This window comes from Ictalurus furcatus, chromosome 18 (genome assembly GCF_023375685.1).
Source record: "Ictalurus furcatus strain D&B chromosome 18, Billie_1.0, whole genome shotgun sequence".
In the NCBI taxonomy this organism is placed as follows: domain Eukaryota; kingdom Metazoa; phylum Chordata; class Actinopteri; order Siluriformes; family Ictaluridae; genus Ictalurus; species Ictalurus furcatus.
Window position 1 is genome coordinate 3,690,211 of NC_071272.1, and position 17,928 is coordinate 3,708,138.

Sequence of the window (17,928 nt, forward strand, 5' to 3'; positions counted from 1 at the left end):
CTCTTGTGGGCTTGTAGCGACTGCTACTGTTGTTGATTGTGGCTGTGCACTATTCAAGTTTTTAAAAAAAAATTGTTAGTGCTAGGCTTTGTACTAGCTTCATTGGCAGTGTCACAGCCCGGTCCGATCAGAACTCAAATTCCCAAGATGCAACACTCGCTTCTCATGCACGCATGCGCGCACCATCCCTGGAGTTCTGATCAGTCACACCTGGCACCAATCACACACACTCACCGCTAGTATTTAGGGAAGTCATTCACCCAGTTTATACGCGAAGTATACGCTCAGTAGCTCGTTTCTCTGCGTTACCAAGCCGTTCTAGTTTGTTTGTTTCTCGTGAGCCTCGACCCTTGTTTTCTGTCTCGACTACGCTTTCTGCCTATCCCCGTTTGTATTGTTCGCCCGATCGCTTGACCCTTGTTTACCCCACGACTACGTTTCTTGAACGTCCCGATTCTACGCTCTACCCCCGCCGCCCGCTCCTGCTTCCGTGCCGTTTCGAGGTTTGTGACAGGCAGATTAGCAAAGCAAGCTAACCGTACTAGCTGCATATGGTCATTAGAGGCACTAGCATTCTCTGCTACTTCCTCCCAAGCTTTATTTTTCTTCATAATGTCTCTGTACACATTTAATTAGAGGGCGTATATGACAGGATAAGATGAAATCATGGTTATTCTTCCATTTCTGAGTGTCAAACAGTAAATGGGAACTAATTAGATCTAGGAATTAAAGTTGTGAGTGAGGAACTGAAGAAACGTCAGAACACATGCACCATAGGTTTAACCCGAGGTCTCGTTTGAGCCAACTGTTTAGATTTGCCACTTCAGTTTGTCATACTTCACTTGCATACGATCTTAATCTTAATTCGAATGACATTTGTCGCTCTATCGTGGCTGAAACCGTGCCTCTGTTTCACGCACCTATAAAATGAACGATCACCTGACCTTGGCGAGACTAAACATAGGCTTAGTAACATGTTGTCTGAGAATATGCTAATAACCTGGGTCTGTTTTAAGTACAGTATTTTTAACTCATTTCCTCCTTTCCTCATCCTGTTTCCTCCCTAACCTCCACTCTCCCCCCTCCTTCTCCTCTCCAGTAGCAGCTAGCAGCATTTATTTATTAGCTCCTCATGTGATCACAGCATTTTACAGCCCACAAGCTCTCTGGAGTCCATTCTGATAGAAATAAGAGAACACAAATGTAGACGGACATGATTAATGCCTTTAATTATTCAACAAGTGCTTGCTTTGTCTGTTAGTGGGCATTGTGGTACCACTATCACTGAGGGGCGCCAGGACTTAATAGCCTCACTAAGATGGCAAACAGACGCAAGTATTACCGCAGCATTATAAGACTGGATAATCATGAGTACTTAATGGTGATCATCAGGGTTATAAAACAGATTGGAACTAATCATCTAAATGCTTGTTAGCAGATTCAGCTAAGTGTGTCTCTTTCTACCAGGGATGTAACGGAATATGAATTGGATTGCACAGATAATATATTCTAAACAAATATAAATACAGATGAAAATAGAAGGCACATTATTTGTTGTTGATGTCACAGATTTCACAGCCATCTAGAGCCAAGGGAGCAGAATTGGCCATGCTAATTGGGTGGGAGGGATGGCATACTCTCGCTCCTCTCTTAATCACTGTGTCAATAGCGAATCATGGGCTCTCGGAGCTCATGTATGTGGAAGAGGGCAGATAGAACTTTCCTCTGAGTATGCTACGCTGCTTTGTGACACACCATAAGCAGCAATTCGAAAGGTGTGGCTGGCTGGCTTCATGTGTCTCAGAGAAAGTACATGTTTACCCTCCCCAGTTTGTAGCTTTCATAGCTGGGTGGGAATTGGCAGGTGAATAAATGCAGAAAAATGGGTGGGTGGGACGGACCGAGATCCCTGCGATGCAACAAAAAGTCACACAAATGGAAGGTTTTTACTTTCATGCAGGGGAATTTCATTTACATGAAGATGGCAGGACAAACCAAGCCCTCATGCTCATTAAAATGTATACGCTGTGTCGCTTATAAACTTTCTAGGATGGGTCGTGGAGGCTACAGGTTTGTTTATAGTTTGCGAGTGATGTAGCTGAGGTTGGGGAACTGTCACAGCAAGAATTTACATAGTATTGTGACACTGCCGGTAATTCTACCTCTAGTTTTCTCTCAAGTAGGTTTAATTTAAAAATCTAAAAATGTAAATATGAATATACTGTCCTGTAGATATTGAATATTTGGAGGACTAAACAGGTACAGAGACAGATAGTGGCACTGCATTACATCCATACTTCCTACAGCTCGTTTTTCCCTCACAACCGGACATCAAGTGGCCTCTGCTACAGTCAGAGACACAAATACTAGGATATAGCCATGGTGTGATGCTGAAAGGTGATCCTTTCCCTCGAGGACAGAACCGCAGAGCAGGGCTAAGCTGTAGAAGAGTCTGCAAATGTCAACATTACCACCACAAATGACTCGCTCACAGACATGTCTGTACATACACAAGTTTGTAAATGTACAGCACTTGCTTCATATCTAATAAAGTAAACATGACTAAATATAACATGCTCCGTAAAGGTTTATAGGTATATAGGTGATTCCATGATTGCGGTGCCAGTTGTATACAAATATGTATGTACACTAACTATAAAAGACATTATTAAACATACACTAAGTTAAGTGTCTTTCATCACAACCTATATGCACGATTAGTCACAGAAGCAAGCAAGGGACTAGCGGTAACGCTCAACATGATGCTACCGCCACCAGGTTGTAACACTGCAGAATATGGGAAAGTTCATTGGTATGAAATCTTATGCAATGCATCGCAAGTGTGCAGGGAACAATGAATACAATAGACGGCCACGGGACTTGGAAAAATCCTGCCCAGAAATGATTATAATTACGGAACCGCACAAGAAAGGCATTTTTCTAAGCGAGGTAAAATAATCTGTGTCATTTACTCAAATGGAGAGAGAAGAGAGCGAGAGAGCGTGAGACCTACGTTTGCCCTGCCAGATGAAATGCATGTCAGTTACACTTTTATCAAGCACTGAAAGCACAAGCTTTTCAAGAAAAGCAAAGAAAGAAAACAACTCGGCTCTCGCAGCTGTCAAAATCCTTTCAAAATCCCACTAAGTGAGAGAGAAAAAAAACGGCACTTGTCATGGTTTAGACCTTGCATCATTTGAAGGTGCTGATATTTAAACTTGCAGAGCTGAGAAATGCTCAGGTACTATAAAAGCTTTCAGTTTTGTATGTAAATACACAAAACTGCGAAAAACTCTCACTTACACAGAGGCGCTACTATCATCTCTCGCTGAGTGTTACGACAGTCTTACAGGCTCAGTTCAGACTCCGACAGACGGAACGACAGACAATTTATTTCAGGTATTATGTGCAAAGTCTGAGTTTCAGAAGTGGGAAAAAGAAAATGGAGGAATGAGATGTAGAGGAAAAATATATTTATACAAAGATACAAGAAGCTTAGTTGAGATTATTCATATAGTATATAAAATGACCGAAAAACTGACTGGTAAAAGTACATTATATATCACAGTGATGTTGAATTCTTAAATTTGGTTGGTCAGAAGGTGTTGGTTAATTTTCTATAACAGCACACTCTGACAGTAGTGCTGGCTGTAATTGAAATCCCATTTTTTAAATCATTAACGTACTTGTTCAAATAGGACGTCGTTTCTATAGTGAACTTGCATGACAGACAATCTATAGTACGTAATCTAGAGTTAATAATAAAAACATCTTTAAAAAAAAAAAAAAGTGCTATATAACAAAGAAAAGCATACGATTGTTGATACAGTGAAGTATTCTGTACAGGACGGGTTTATTTAGCATTTGTGGAAGGAGTCTCCAGTGTCAGCGCTTTGTAAAGGTCAGTAAGTTTTTCACCATTGGAAAGTCTACTTTGTAACATGACAAGCTTGACTTCAAGAACTTTGGGACATGCTGTTTTAGGAAAATGATCAAAAAGTACCTCAGCTTTGCATCAAGCTGCATCACAACACCCCATCGTTGATTATTTTCCTATAACAGCATGCCCCCAAGGGTTTTACTCCTTTATCGTGTTCTTTGCTGCTGCAAAAAATATTCTCATAACCCACAGGATTTTCACAACTTTAAAGCGTTAAAAGCCTTCGAGTTTCTGCAAAAGAGCAAGTATTTCAGTAAGGGAAGAGAAGAAGATAAAGAGTAATGGAAGGGGAGAGCGATTGACCTGAGACAGCCCTATACACTTTTCACCCTGCTTCGCACTAGGTGGAGTGTGTGAACATGATGGAAAAGAAAGTGACACCGTGCTCTCTTTTACTCCCACAAAGACGCACCCGTGTGCACGCCATTTTTAACATCAAAACTGGAGCGCATCCCTTCATTCGGGGGTAAAGAGACACTGGCTTGCGTTCAAATGGCACTCGAGCTTGCATCATTTTCGCAGAGGCAAACCGAGACGAGACCATAGCACTTTGAAGCCCACCGATGCTTTGCGGTGCACAGACACATGAAAGAAGCCGAGCCCTCTTGCTCTTCGTTTGAAGTCGGGGCTTTGGCGCTAGTCCGAGCTTTAAAGTGGCCCAAACGGAATATTCCAAATGGCAGGGGTCTGATACTCTGAGTCAACAGTATGCAATGAGTGGACATGAGTCAGACTAAAGTTCTATAGGTCAACATTACAGCAAGGACAGGCAATCACATGCACGGGTCCTGGTCCTCCTCACACTGTAGTTCACTCATGAGGAGTTTGACTTAGTTGTTCAGATTGACACAAACACTGTGGCAAGAAAGTTAAGTGTTGTGGAATAAGGACAAGTCTAAATAATCTTGAGTATCCTTGGCTCTTATGAGCATTTTGCAAATGTTTTAAGTGAAATTAACTTAAGTAAACCCACATAAATCTGAACGTCTTAGTTGTAAAACATATGATAGTTGTTTTAGACTTAATACTGTTGTCAATTTTGTGGGTCAAACCAAAAACTGAGACACATTTGCAGAGATTGGAAATGAATGATTTAATTATCCCAACGTCAGGTGAGGTCATAAGTTTACAGACGTCTTGCAGAATGTTTTTTTAGTCAATCCTGCCCTGAATAAACTTTTTCACATATCAGATGTTTACATATGGTCTACAAGACACAATAATAACTGAATTTGTCAAAAATGAACCAGTTCAAAAGTTTACACACGCTTTATTCTTAATACATAATTCTTAACGTGTCGTTACCTGGATGATCAACGACGTGTTGTTTTTATGCTTTGTGATAATTGTTCATGAGTCCCTTGCTTGTCCTGAGCAGTTAAACTGCCCACTGTTCTTCAGAAAAATCCTCCAGGTCCTGCACATTCTTTGCTCTTCCAGCATCTTCTGCATATTTGACTCCTTTGGCTGTATGATTTTAGCTATATGATTTTGAGATCCATCTTTTCACACTGACGACAACTGAGAGACTCGTACACAGCTATTACAAAAGGTGCAAACGTTCATTAATTCTCAAGAAGGCAACACGATGCATTAAGATCCAGTGGGTACATTTTTGAACGGTGTAGACTGTTATTATTTTGTCTTCTGGGAAACGTGTAAATATCTTACGTAGCTTCTGGGGCAGTCCTAAATATATGATAAATATGATCCCTCCAATTTAAAAAAAAATAAATAAAAATTCTTAACATTTTGCAGATTCTGCAAGGTGTATGTAAACTACATCTATAAAATATGATCCATTTTTAGGCTTAAAGACAAGTAACACAGGTAATATTATAAATATGCACATGTTGAGATGCTTAGACATTTAAGACCTTGATTCTATTACTGCGGTGTTCACAGCTTTATTAAAAAAAGTTAACTAGCTTTTCATCAAACTTTTTTAATAATGCTTTTGATTTACAGGATTACAAATCGAACCTGGATGCCACTGAGTGCTGCTGCTGTTCCCCTGAGGAGTCTTATTAAAGCCTCAGGTCATTGCCAGCATTTTGAGCTTATAACATGTTCAAACACATAGCTAGGCAAGGTGACAGGGTAACCATGGTAACCACAGGCAGTCGCTAAGCTTCAGCATGATGTCAGGACAGATTGACATGACCCCAGACCTCCACTCGGATCAGGACTGATGAAGGTCAGATGAAACAGAAGCCTGGTTGATGAATCTAGGATTGTAGTATTGGGCTGAAGAGTGCACTCTGATCAAAAAGCAATAAACAGGAAGAAAACAAAATCTCCAATTCTGCAAATGCTCCATAACACCCTGAGTGCTGTGCTCACCATTAAAAAAAAACAACAACTTTTATTCTTCATACCCCAAAAACACACAAAAAAAACATGAATGTCATAGAAATGGTCTTAAAAGAATTGCAAAGACATAATCGAATTCTGTTTTATTCCACCTCAGAGAAACAAGTCAAAGGATAAAGAGTAGAGCTAAAGCGGAGCTGACGCTAATAGAAATAAATATTCACTTACTGTCAGTATTTTAAATGAGAACACTGTGTGTGTGCCTGGTGTTTGTGTTCCTGAGCTTGGTGCACTATCGATCTGTACCTGAGGCCACAGGGTACAGACTTATTCCCCTATTAATGGCTCCACCTGTCTGATGGCCACGAAGTAACCCAGCTGTCTGGGGCTTTTCATTAAGCAGCCAAATATTGAGTTACGACGAGGCGGTAGATGATAGAGGAGGGCTGAGGAGACGCCAGGAACAGCCAGCGCAAAACATCTAACAAAATGGGTGAAAGTCCAAATGAGGGACTATATGTTTACATTTCCAATGCAGGGATTGTAACAGGCTTGTGCCATGTAATGACTTAATCATCCGTACACGATCGTACATTGACACAAAATCCAGTGACATTTACTCCGATTACTGTGTATGATATTACCAGACATGTTAATCTTACTCATTTTGCTTAGGAGCTCTGCAATTATTCTTGTATGAGTTATGACTGAAAAATACTCCAACAGAGCAAGCAGTCTTTTTACATTTAGAACATCTGGCCGACGCCCTTATCCAGAGCGACTTACATTTATCACATTTATGAGCCTTGCTCAAGGGTCCAACAGTAACGGCTTGGCAGTGCTGAGATTTGAACTCGTGACCTTCCGAGCAGTAGTACAATGTATTAACCACTGAGCTACCACTAACCCCACTGTCTTTTTCTCAGGAGCCAACCTACATATGAATCTGGAATGATTTGTACATGTGTTTTGAACTCTCTGATATTCACAGGCACTACCTGCAAGCCCCGCCCTCTCCCCCATCTCATATAATCTTGACTAAACTTGAAAAATGCATTTTTGCTTTCTGTCCAGGTAAATGGAGAATGTTTGCGTTCATTAATGTGATATAAAATCTATCAGTGGATGTTCGACTTTAGTTACGTCATTAGTCAAGTATTAGTCAAGTTAAACAAGTTAAAAGAATGTTAATGGTGATGATAATTAAAAAGCAATTCAGGGATGGAGATTATAAGGGGGCCGTGACAGATAAGGACCAATGGAGGGAATTTCGCCAGGACACCGGGGTATACCCCTACTCTTTACGAGAAGGGATTTTTAATGACAACAGAGAGTCAGGACCTCAGTTTAACGTCTCATCCGAAAGACGGTGCTGTTTTTACAGTATAGTGTCCCCGTTACTAAACTGGGGCATTAGGACCCACACAGACCACATGGTGAGCACCCCCTGCTGGCCTCCCTAATACCACTTCCAGCAGCAACCTACATAAATACTCTGCTCTCATGGATATCAAATTATTGCAAACAATACACAGGTTTTACACATAAAAAAAATATATATTCGTCAAATATAGGTGTGCTACAATTATTGGCACCCTTTTAGTCAATATTCTGTGCTACCTCTCTTTGCCAAGGTAACTGCTCTGAGTCTTCTCCTTTAATGCCTGATGAGGTTGGAGAAGACATGGAAAGGGATCTGAGACCGTTCCTCCATACAGAATCTCTCCAGATCCTTCAAATTTCGAGGTCCACGCTGGTGGACTCTCCTCTTCAGTTCACCACACAGGTTTTCTATGGGGTTCAGGTCAGGGGACTGGGATGGCCATGGAAGGACCTTGATTGGAGGACTAAAAACCACTGAAACCATTGACCTTGAAACCATTTGTGTGTTGATTTTGATGTGTGTTTTGGATCATTGTCCTGCTGGAAGATCCAACCACGGCCTATTTGAAGCTTTCTGGAAGCTTTCAGGTTTTCATTTAATATCTGCTGATATTTGATAGAGTCCATGATGCCATGTATCCTAACAAAATGTCCAGGTCCTCTGGCAGAAAAACAGCCCCAAAACATTAAAGATCCACCACCATATTTAACTGTGGGCATGAGGTACTTTTCCATATGGCTACCTCTCTGTGTGCTCCAAAACCACCTCTGGTGTTTATTACCAAAAAGCTCTATTTTGGTTTCATCTGACCATAGAACCCGATCCCATTTGAAATTTTGTGAAGCTCAACAACCTTTTGCCGCACATCACAGCTATATTCTTTGGTCATACCCATTGTTATGAATGACTAAGGGAATTTGCCCTATGTGTTACCTCATAATTATTCCCCTGTGAAACAGGAAGTCATGGTTGAACAATTTCCTGTTCCTATATATGTATATTATGTGAGGTACATTATTATAATGTACTTCACACTGAGAACCTTGAAACTACAACTGACAATGCCCGAGCCAAATGCTGAATATTTGTTGGACACTTTAAACACACACTATAAAATTCTGCAGAAGTTGCACAGCACCAAGTTCCAAATGCCAAAATCTTTCTTCAAGGCCTCAAACTGACAAATAAAAATCAGCAGTTAATTGTGACCACCCATACAAAATAATGCACTTACGCACAATGGTTTTATTCGTTTGACAGCCCTAATATTTTCTTCAGCTACTGCATGGTTACCATCAATCACACTGTATTGAAGAACACAAAAGGAATTGAATAGGAGAGGCAGAGACAGAGGGGTGGAGAGCGTAGAAGAACAGCAACACTGTGTGTGGATTGGAAATAAAGCACACTGGAATACATGTTTCCTTCATTAACCTTGTTTAAAATATAACCAAGTGACAAATGAAAGGAAAAACACTGTCTCTATTATGCTGAGGGGGTATTTATTTTGTTGCTATTGTTTGAATCCACTCGTCTCCTTAGAATCAGTGTTACTACAAATCAATACAAAGTTGGTGAACATTCTGAATGAGCACATTTATCCTATGATTAGACAGTTCTACCCTGATGGGAGTGGTCTCTTCTAAGATTACCCCGCCCCCCTACGTAAGGCACAAGGGCTCACTAAATGGCTTGTGGTGGCCCAACACCTTACTAACACACCTATCAGTATATTTACAATCATAATTGATCAGCTGATACCACAAATCATTGTCTTAATCTACGGATGTAGCCAATTACAAATACATTATTTGAATTGAACAGATGATGTGTCCTAAATGGATACAGATACAGATAGCTTCAGACTACGTCTGTACATCAAGACAGATATTTTTACCATCCTGCAAAGCTTGAAAAGGACAGCTTGGGTGAGTCGCAATCAGCTCCCTAGTTCAGTAGTCAGGGCACTCATCAAGGAGTCAGCCATTTTAAGGGCTGTCTCAATTGCAAAATCCTTCCAGTTTGCTCCCTTAAAAAAAAAAAAATCCTACAATTCACTGCAAAAAAACAGAGAGCATCAATGCTCACAATGTTCTCTTACTGGAAATGACATCATATTTTCTGAAGCCTCTCAGCTAAAAAAAAAAAAAAAAATGGTGCAGGAACTTCAGCCAACTTCATCTACAAATGTAAGTAGCTTGTTATCGTTGTAGTAATTCTCAAATGATTACTTACATTAGTGATTTTTAACTTCTTTTGATGTTCTATATACGGTTTGTTTGAGTCGAGCGACTTTTAAGTGTTTAATGATTTTTAAAAATCCACTACGATCCTGCTTGAAGTACCATGACAGAAACGCATGTGATTAGGCTAATAAATAGCAGAAATATATCGGTCCTGCCTGTTGTCACCGGAAATTGAGTCATCGGTGTCCCAATGTGTAGTGAGACAGGGTCCTTACCAGTGCCTGAACTTGTGTACTACACGATATACTGATTCATGACCTAGGGAGCTAGGGAGCTGATTGAGACACACTCCTTGTGAATGCGCCTAGTGACGGTTGCCAGGTTTCCGTTTAATACCCACATCTCGATATCTACAATAAGCAGATATTTTACACAAAACCTGGCACACCTAGTCACAGGACAGGCCAAGGCTGCATTCAGAATCATATACTATGACAGTACCTACTGCATTCAATTCAGTACCTACTGCTCGGTCGTTGATACAGTACATACTGATCAGTATAAGTGGTTAGCATGAATATAATCCGGACGTACTACACAGTGCGGATTCTGACAGCTCTTCCGAGAAATCCCATTGCATTATGGGATAGCGCAGTATTCACAGTGGTTCCATACTGCAGAATCGAGGCAGAAGCAGTAGGTCATCCGGGTATTACTCACCTACTGTTTAAGGAATACTGAGAACTCGGACATACTTCTCCTGTGGCGTATTGCTTTTCACGTACTGTGTAGTAGGGTAGTAGGGATATTCAGATACAGCCCATGTTCGTTTATGTGAATGCCAGTTAAAGGATATTTTTACATGGCTATTATTATTATTATTATTATCAACTATAAATAACAGTTTCTTGATTTGGGAAAGATCTCATTGTTTTGAACCATAGTTAGCGTGCTTACTCTGTAAATTAGATAAAAGACAGAAACATTGGTAGAAATTTCTACATGGCATCTGGCCCAGGAATTGAATAAAGTCATGTTCTGCAAATTGGTATTTGTTGTTAAAATATGTAAATGAGAAATGACTTCCAGCAAGATATATTTAAATTTAAGTTTATATTGTAAAATGTTGTGTATAAAATAAAATCATTAATCAATCGTGTCATTAAAGATATGGATCTTCAAGAGAAATTCGCAGGATCAAGTGTTTGCTTTGGGTTGGAATTGAATCCTTTAATCTCCATCTCTGGCCAATTTATTATAGTGTGATTTAAGTATTTTTCTATTAGCAACGGAAATGGTAGAATACCCTGGCATGGGAAATATGTGGCAGGTTTAACGGCAGTTGGTTTTATTTGGGGGATTTTTTTGTATTTGAAAAATGCATTTTCATTCACAGCTATAAACATACATACACAGTCCTTGGAGACAAAGAGCTGACACAACCAAAAGCAGACTAGCTTATGGAGCAGTTTGTCTCTCATTAAGGTGGCCATTTTCACAACGCATAACATGCATCACAAGAAGCAGGTAACGGAGTGCTAGCAAAAATGTAGCACCACTGCTTATAGCTGCTTGTTAGGAAGGACAGTTTAGACTGAGGTGTATCTCCAAACTCACATACTTGGCTTTAAGAACAAACCTGAAGCTTTTAGCTGTAGATCTTCTACATATCCTCCATGAGATTCAAAGAAAAATTTGGTGTCTCAAAACAGCTCTTCACCCAGCTTGAGCCTTATAATCATAGCGCCACTATATTGTGATGCAAATTATTGCGATATTAATATCATCAGCCATCTCACGTCACGATTTCAGTGTGAATGTCTCTCTTGTCTATCATATAGTGAGACCACTTAACATGCGTATATTATCTGTCATACATAGCGGTTATGTAATATACATTCACACACCACAATGAAAGACAGCCCTTACAATCTCTCTTTCTTTCTCTCTGAACAGTCAGACCACACATCATCTTACAGAAATCTCCTTCTTCTACGAACACATTAATATTCAGCTTATATTCTACCTCCTGATGTTCCCAGCACTCCTGCTGGAGCACAGCTAGAGATTAAATCACTATTTATGGGCAATATGAGTATAGTAGCGTACTACGCTCTACGCTCCTGTGTTCACAAAGAGAGATAACGAGAAAAGAAAAGTGGGAAATGGCTCAGCGCAAGAGAAAGTGTTATCAGCCTTCAGCATATGGAGCTGGGAGTCAATAAGGAACACCTACACTGTAAAACAGTGGTCATGGCCTAGGAGTGCTAAGGGTGTTAGCGGACGTCGGATTGTTAAGAACGATGGTGGACGGAGACAACAGAGGAGATGAACAGGAAATTCCATCATCTCCAGGAATCAGGGGGTGCCTGAGGACAGCATGGGGCCAGACTTCTGTAGTCAAGGTAACGGTGAGCAATAGAAATAACAGAGCTCTGTCTGGAGTTGTAGAGGACATCGCACTTTAAATGTTCAAATTCAGCTCAGGCATAACACACGGCAGACATACAAAAGTCCTTATTTACATCTACTGGAAATGACTAAAGACTAACATTCACGTTGCTCCGTGTATTTTTAGTGCTGGTTATTTTGGCATCAGTGGGCCATTCGGGTTTTCCTCAGAATATACACTTATTAAAATAACAGCGCCGGCAAAGGTTCTTCAGCGCGATGTCGAAGACAAACCATTTTTGGTTTGGATAAATTGATTTACATAGATTTGACAGAACCTACAGATGACCGAATCTACAAAAAAAAAAAAAACAAGGAACATGATATAAAAAGAAATTATTTGTATGAAAGTAGATTTTATTCAATGAGGGCTATATTCAGGTCCAAAAAATACGTCAATATTTATATGGGTAAAGTTACACATATTCAGACTCGGGTTAAGCACCTGCTAAAGTTGATTGCTCTTGCTTGCCCATATTTCAGATTATGCAGATTACCTGCATGTAGTTCAGGCGTCATTGGTTGCCAGATTATTCTTGAGTAGAGGTGTCTGAGACAAGGTTTTTCAACACCAAATAGACCATCACTTTTAAACTCAAGTGTTTGTTAAAGCCTGAAAAAAAAAAAAAATCACGGATAGAAAATAAGGAGTGAAGAAGGAAATGCTGTCTCTGTGTGAAAAAAGTAAAAGGACATCAGTCTGTAGAGCTCTGGTTTAGACTCAAATGTTAAATACATAGTTAATGTGATTACAGGAACTGACGCAAGTGACACAAACTTTGTGTAAGGTTATCTATTGCAGGACAAAAAGATTTTAGGTTTTTGAGGTCTTGGACAAACCTAGAGTGTATTCTTTCACTTGCACACAATGATTCAAGCCCACCATCTCTAAATCACCTCATACATCATTCCTGCGTTCTTACGTTCCTGCTCGCTCCCTCACTCATACAGTTTCTCTACCTTTTTATTGCTTTTGTCCAGGTCTGCTGCATGATATATCTGTTTACTCACTTCTCAGAATGAGCATTATTGGCTCCATAAATACAAAGTCGAGTCTTATTGTACTAGCATAAAGATAAATATACTGAATGCAGGTGCTGATGAAATAAAAAGACAAAGGAGATAAACTATACTGGAAATCAAGTGGCACAAAGCAAGCCCAAAAGGTTCAAATATGTCAAAAATTACTCAGAGAAACGAATGCATAATAGGAGTATGAATGGTAATGAGAACTCAAGTATCATTGTATAGTGAACCGGGCCAGCTTTCTGTTCCACGGCAGCTCGAGTGACGCTGGAGATTAATTTCTGTTTCACTGATGTGACAAGCCACATCGTAACGCACATGAACAGCGGTGAGGTAATGACATGTGACATGCAACCAAAAGTAAACATCGTTCCAACCGTAGCATGGGAGCCTATCTGTGAATGTAGGATGGTTCATTACTGTTTATTAGAAATACTGATGAGCAGTGGATACTGAAAGCAGGTGATCACTGAGGGGTCAGTGATTTGATTGTAGTTAATGACCAATGCCAAGTCATATAAAACCCAAACCGCTCCAGCTGGACTCTTACTGGAAGTGATAAAAGCAACAATTAAATGAAACAACCAAAGAAAACCACACGTAAATGACCATCAGTTCGGATTAAACAATTGCACCCTACATAATAAACTCTGCTAGGTCTAGATCCAGTGTTGCCACTGGATTTGGAGCCACGTCGTCACTGGATTTAGGGACTTTATTTTTTAAAAGAGAATTAATCTAGTGACTTTTTCAGCAGACAGAAGCCTGTACTCGATATGGCTCTAAAGATCACATAATGGCTAAGGAAAAACTGTATACCCCTTGGTGGCATTTGGAATTAACAGTATTTCCAATTTTGTGACTTTATTGATAGATTTGTCGCTAGACCCCCTTTAGTGACTTTCTCCAACTGACATCACAGCTGCTGGTTATACGAGTTGAGATAGCATCTTTAGCCGACTCACTAACCAGTGCGATGGAGTTGGCCCTGCGTGAGCCTATGTTCCCAATGACCGATCACTCAACACCATTTTCCCCAATGACCAATCCCTAAATACCTTTTTTTTTTTCAATGGCCAATCAATGATCACCATTGTTCCCATCAACCAATCACTGATCAACATCTTCCCAACATCCAATCAATTATTACCGTTGTTCTCAATGACCAATCAATTATTACCATTGTTCTCAATGACCAATCAATTATTACCATTGTTCTCAATGACAAATTAATGATCACCATTTTTCCCAACAACCAATCACTGACCACCGTTTTAACCAAGGACCACTCACTGATCATTTCATGTCTGTTTCTCGATTACAAACTTGGACTTCTTCTTTTTGTCTGCATTCTTGACAGAAGTTGTATTATTTAGGAAATACGTAAAAAGGTTCACTGGTGGTGCCTTGAATGCAAATGATCATAAAAAGTCAATGAACATACATATTAGGCTATGACATCTGATCACTCCTAATGACGTTTTATGTATGCATTAACAATGAACAATCCCGTGAAGAGAGTTAACTATCCTATCTAGATCAGAGAAAAAGTCAAAAGTCTCCCATCCTTTTTAGCCATATAAACATACTTTTATTCTGAGCCAATGATCCTGACAGACAATGGCAGCACCACATAGTGAGACAGAGAGTTCATGGTTCAGGCTTATGAGTTAAGCAGCCCTCTGGATGGACTCCTAGTGCCCTGCTGTCGTAGATGGAATTAAAACACTGAACCATGAATCACTCAACTTCTGCTACTTAAAATCCTCCATCAGAGAGAGTGGGTATGGGATAAGGTCAGCCAAGTTAGGCTTTATGATTCTAGAGTCAAAGATAAAGTACACTTCAGTGCAAAGTGAATTACTTCACTGTAATTCAATTTGTATGTTTATAGCCAAGTAACTCTTTTGAGACTGAATGGAAGAATGTTAACAGTGAAATTCTGTATACACAAGCTCCCAAAACAACCAACAATGTATTAGAAGAGGGCTGAGAGGATACGTGATAATGGTAAATGTTCTGCACTTATATAGCGCTTGTATTTTAACCTTAGCGCTTCTACAAAGCACTTTACACTGTATCTCATTCACCCATTCACACACACATTCACACACCAATAGCAGCAGAGCTGCCATGCAAGGTGCTAACTTGCCATCGGGAGCAACTTGTGGTTAAGTGTCTCACCCAAGGACACTTCGGCATGCGGAGTCACGTGGGCCGGGAATCGAACCGCCGACCCTACGATTAGCGGACAACCCGCTCTACCACCCGAGCCACAGCCGCCCAATTTGTATATTAAATCCTGTATATTAAATGTACAAGTCTGACAATTAGAACATTCTGATTCTGACCAATCAGATTCCAGAATTGAACAGCACTGTGGTAGAATGTGGTGCAAAGCAAATCACAGGACTACTTGAATGCGGTAATTTCTATGGTCATAACTAATATAGCTACTTGTATGATGAAGGCTCTGAATAAAACCAATAAGAAAAATAAAAACATGTCATTGTTGATATTCTTGACTTGTTTCACAGATTAGCATTAAATGTAACTATAAATGGATTTTTTTTTTAAATTTTTTTTTTAAAGTAAAATAATAAATAAAAATATATATAGAATTGTTGGTAAAGTTCCGTGGTAACAACTTCGGGGTCTCCCTGTCACATCGCATGTGCGAATCACACCATTCCATTGTTGATTATATTCCAATAACATTATGCACCAGATCAATCGCACAAACAACAAACTAAACCAGCCAACTCAATAAACTCGTGTAAAACCGAAAATAGACTACAAGGTCTATAGCATTTCACATCTTTATAGAATTTTAGCATCATCAGGACATGATTACGCAAGAATATGTCTTTTAATATACACATCCCAAATTTCATAACCACATGTAATGGAAATCCTCCAAATCAAGGAATTAGAGTCTAGAGTCAGGTAGAGTCTAGAATAATAGTAATTATCCATTCCAGTATAGCAGAAACATTTCCATATTGCCGCCATTTTGGCCTACAGTCACTCCCCTAACTGCAAACTGTGATTGTTGTCTCTCAGCATCTTTCACTTCTGGTTTCTGAATGACAAACAAGGATACCACAAGGCACTGTTTACGGAAATGAAGATGGCAACCAATCAGCTCACGGTGTTGCTCGCATTTCGTCTTTCTAAGTACACGAGTAGGTGCGCACACTCATGCACACACTCATAAACACACAGCGCACATGGATAACCATCCATCTCTAGCGCACTAGAGTTCTGTCCTCAGGCTGTAGACTCACCCGGTGAGGACAACCACGAAGTCCATTACGTTCCAGCCGTTGCGAAGGTAGGAGCCTTTGTGAAAGACAAAGCCAAGGGCGATGATCTTAATGCCAGCCTCGAAACAGAATATCCCGATAAAGTAGTGCTCTGTGTCGTCCTGCCGAAAGAGAGGGAGTGAAAGGAGGGATTACTGTTTTTGTTCAGAGGAAGAGAGAAATTAATGAAGCATTAAAGGAGAAATGGAGTAAGAGCAAAGGAGCAATCCAGAATGGGTTGAGAAACATTTTGTGATTAGGGAGCAAAAATGAGAAATGAAGTGTTAGTGTGCACAAGTTTAAACTTTTTCGAAAGATAAGTATGCTTGCAAACTGAATTGGAGATATGTGTCTGAAAGAATTCCCCTGAGATAGGGTTAGTAAACTGATGATAATTTCTTAAAATTAATGTTCTTTAGCGAGACGTAAATATGAAACCTCGAGCAAGGCAAAACCAGCTTATAAACACACCTCCTTCTCTTTATTGGTTGGATGTTGTTGGATTACTCTGGGGTTGTTTGGATGGTTAATGGCTCGTGCTTTCAATAGGTTTCTCTTTGAAACTATTTCACAGGGACGAATTGAGTCTGGGCAAGCCATAAAAACCTGAAATTCTCTCCTCACATAGATTTTACTGCCATGGTTTGGATCCATTTGCCCCCTTAGAGGAAAGGCTCACTCCAAATCAATACAAAATTCTTCTGACTGGTCACTTTTAACCCATAACGAAACGATTTCTATTCTGATGGGAGTAGTGTCTTCCAGGATGACTCCGCCCACATCCGCAGGGGTATGAGGGCTCGCTGAATATTTAGTGAGAATGATCCTTATGTAAATAATATGCTAAGGACTTCACAGTCATCATCTAAGCAGTCATAACTACCATCATCAAAAACACCAGTTGAGGCAATATCTTTCGGAAGAATGGTGTTCATTGAATCCGTACAGTTCCAGAGACTTGTACAATCTATGCCAGGACAAAATCAAGCTGTTTTAGAAGCGCACTCTTTCCCAAATCTTTACAAAGGCAACTTATATTTGTCGTCCATCTGTATTTTACTAAAAGCTGACAGAACGAAGGAAATAAGCTATAGAGTATATAGCTAGTCTTGAAACGGATCCACATTTGTGACTAGCTTTGCCATGTGTATAAAGCAAACCTCTCCCATACTGCAGACAACCAGCAGTCTGCTTTGATTGCTCTACAACCAGCTTCTAAGCACCTGCTGTTTATTAATGTGACTGAAAAAGTTCACGTGGTGGTTTAAACAGAGCGTGATGGCTGAGGAGAGGATTCAAAGGCTGCTCGGCATGGGTTAGGTC

General features: G+C 40.0%; 1 protein-coding gene across 1 annotated transcript in view; it reads right to left on the bottom strand.

Annotated features, from left to right (window-relative positions):
* Positions 1–17,928, bottom strand: part of cacna1bb (calcium channel, voltage-dependent, N type, alpha 1B subunit, b) — a 129,626-nt gene that overhangs the window by 105,587 nt on the left and 6,111 nt on the right. Inside the window, exon 2 of the mRNA XM_053649045.1 lies at positions 16,588–16,727. Coding sequence (XP_053505020.1) covers positions 16,588–16,727 — 140 coding nt within the window. The remainder of the gene's footprint in view (positions 1–16,587; positions 16,728–17,928) is intronic.